The sequence below is a fragment of the Homalodisca vitripennis genome, chromosome 1 (genome assembly GCF_021130785.1).
Source record: "Homalodisca vitripennis isolate AUS2020 chromosome 1, UT_GWSS_2.1, whole genome shotgun sequence".
NCBI classification, from domain to species: Eukaryota; Metazoa; Arthropoda; class Insecta; order Hemiptera; family Cicadellidae; genus Homalodisca; species Homalodisca vitripennis.
The window spans coordinates 130,899,200-130,901,431 of NC_060207.1; the positions used below are offsets into that span (position 1 = coordinate 130,899,200).

General features: G+C 35.4%; 1 protein-coding gene across 1 annotated transcript; it reads right to left on the reverse strand.

The window, feature by feature from the left end:
• Positions 1-1,544: 1,544 nt before the first annotated feature.
• Positions 1,545-1,958, reverse strand: LOC124353165 (protein PXR1-like). Its single transcript, XM_046803037.1, has one exon. It carries the CDS (start codon positions 1,956-1,958, stop codon positions 1,545-1,547), a length of 414 nt encoding a protein of 137 aa, XP_046658993.1.
• Between the last annotated feature and the right edge of the window lie 274 nt (positions 1,959-2,232).

Genomic DNA, 2,232 nt, shown 5'->3' on the forward strand with positions numbered 1-2,232 from the left:
GTTACACTGACTACGTACCAGAAACATGTGTAAAAGACAACATATGAATGTACTTGAAGTATCTTTCAGTTATGACTAATCAATACCTTTTTTTGCATTGGTTTCCGAATTTAAACTGCATCTGAACATTTCCTTCTAAGACTCTTAACAACGTAACAGGTTATAAACACGGCGTGATATCATTTGTGTTTTTTTTTTTACTTTTCCAAATATACTTCATGTATGATTATAAAAACTCACTATTTTAATTTTATAATAAAGTAATAAAAACCTTCTATTCTATAGAATATGTTATGAAATTAAATACTTCCTGTAAGTTCATAATATTACTACGTAAATTACTTAAATTATCGTATTTGCCTAGAGCAAAGAGACGTATCTATGCCATAAACTGCTACCAGATCTAATATCCAGTTCATTTGCATGGCGTCATCACTTTTGAGAGTCATTACTGGCAGTCGTGCTCTCGGTGGAAATGAAAGCGGTATATTCCACTGTCTGCCACACAAATGTTGTCTATTTGTTGTTAATACTCTTCAATTACAAAATATTTAACTCTTCACTTTGCAGTGTTTGGTGAGCGAGTCACGTTATACACAAAATGATAGAAATGTTTTTCATTGCTGCAGACAATATTATTCACGTAAAAAAGATGCATGTTGTTAATTACCTTGTAATCAAAGTTACCAGATAAATTTGTTGTGGATTGTGCAAAAACAAATTTAAAACTAAAATAAGTTATACCGAAACCATAACAACTGCGTTTGGCGAGACATGTACCAGTATTATTGAACAACAACAAATTCTGTAACCCCTAAATACACGGTGTGAGCCGTGGACAGCTGCGCAAACAGGACTCTTTGTTGTTGACGGTGTTCAAACACTGTTATGCAGAATAACTGTGTCCTCTTTATTCAGTTCATGTAAAGCAACAACATATTTGTATATCATAGAAATGTTGTGTTTCATGTGAGAGTAACGTATTCTAAAAGTGTTCTTTATTCGTGTTAATAACTACGTAACTTGTAGTAGGTCTGTATAATATATGTTTCCAGTCTTGCGATGCTGTGATTATTCCTTGACTGACTAATTTAAAGTTTCATAGATAAGACAATCTAGGGGAGAGTGGGGCAAAACCGACCTCAAAAGCTTTGATCATTTTTGACCTCAAAAATCTGTAACATATTTTGAAACGATAAACATGAATATGAAAACTATGTTTGTTAGTTAACAAAAGCTGAAGGGTTTTTTGTTCTATCTTTTCATATTTTTATTTTATAATTTTTTTTTCAAAGTTTGCAAAGTGACTCACATGTTATTTAAATGCAAAAATTATTTTATTAACAATTTGTATGAAAACTACAAAAAAATGTTGTCAAATAAAAGATAATGTTAAAAATATGCACACAAATCACATTCAAAGCCATCGTCCATCTCTTCGCATTTTGAACATGCTTCATGAGCCCATCCCCTGCAGCTTCTGCACTGGATCCAACCTTCGTTGGCTTTTGAGTGGCAATATAGTTCGTTATAGAATATGCACGCTACTTCTGCCTCTTCTTCGTCTGAGCTCGAATCGGAGACTTCATCAGTTTTTTCTTTTTATTTTTAGAATCAAGGATTTTATTTGAGTTAGGAGTTTTAGTGGTAGAGGGTTGGGATTTCTTGGTATTTTCTTCTGAATTGTTCTCACTGTCATCGAAAGGATAAGATAGCTTTCTCTTTAATTTTTTTGACTTTTGCTTTACTTGTTTTCCGTTGTTTTCTTTTCCATTCTGTTCTTTTGCTTTTGCATCTCTTTTTTCCTTTCGTTCTTTTTTTATTTTTTCTTCCAATTGCTTTTTTGCAACAGCGGCCTCTAACTCTGCTTTATAAGGCGATGATGTTAGAATAGCCGTTTTTCCTTGCTTTCTAACTATTTTCTTTTTTTGCCTTACTGCTTCTTGCGGGACAGGCATTAACGCCGTAGGCGAAATTTTAAATGCTGTTTTAGCTGGTGGACCTGAGGACGTTGAGGGCTGGGATAGTTGAGCTATGAAGGAGGTTGATGGTAGGACTTGTGGAACTGAGGAGGTTGATGACAATTTTGGTGGAGTAGAGGAGGTCAGCTGCAGTGCTAAACCTGGAGAAGAGGTTGATGGCAGTGCTGGTGAGGCCGAGGAGATCAGCTGCAGTGCTACCTCTGGAGCAGATGAGGCCAGTGCTGCGCCTGGAGCAGAGGAGGTTGATGGC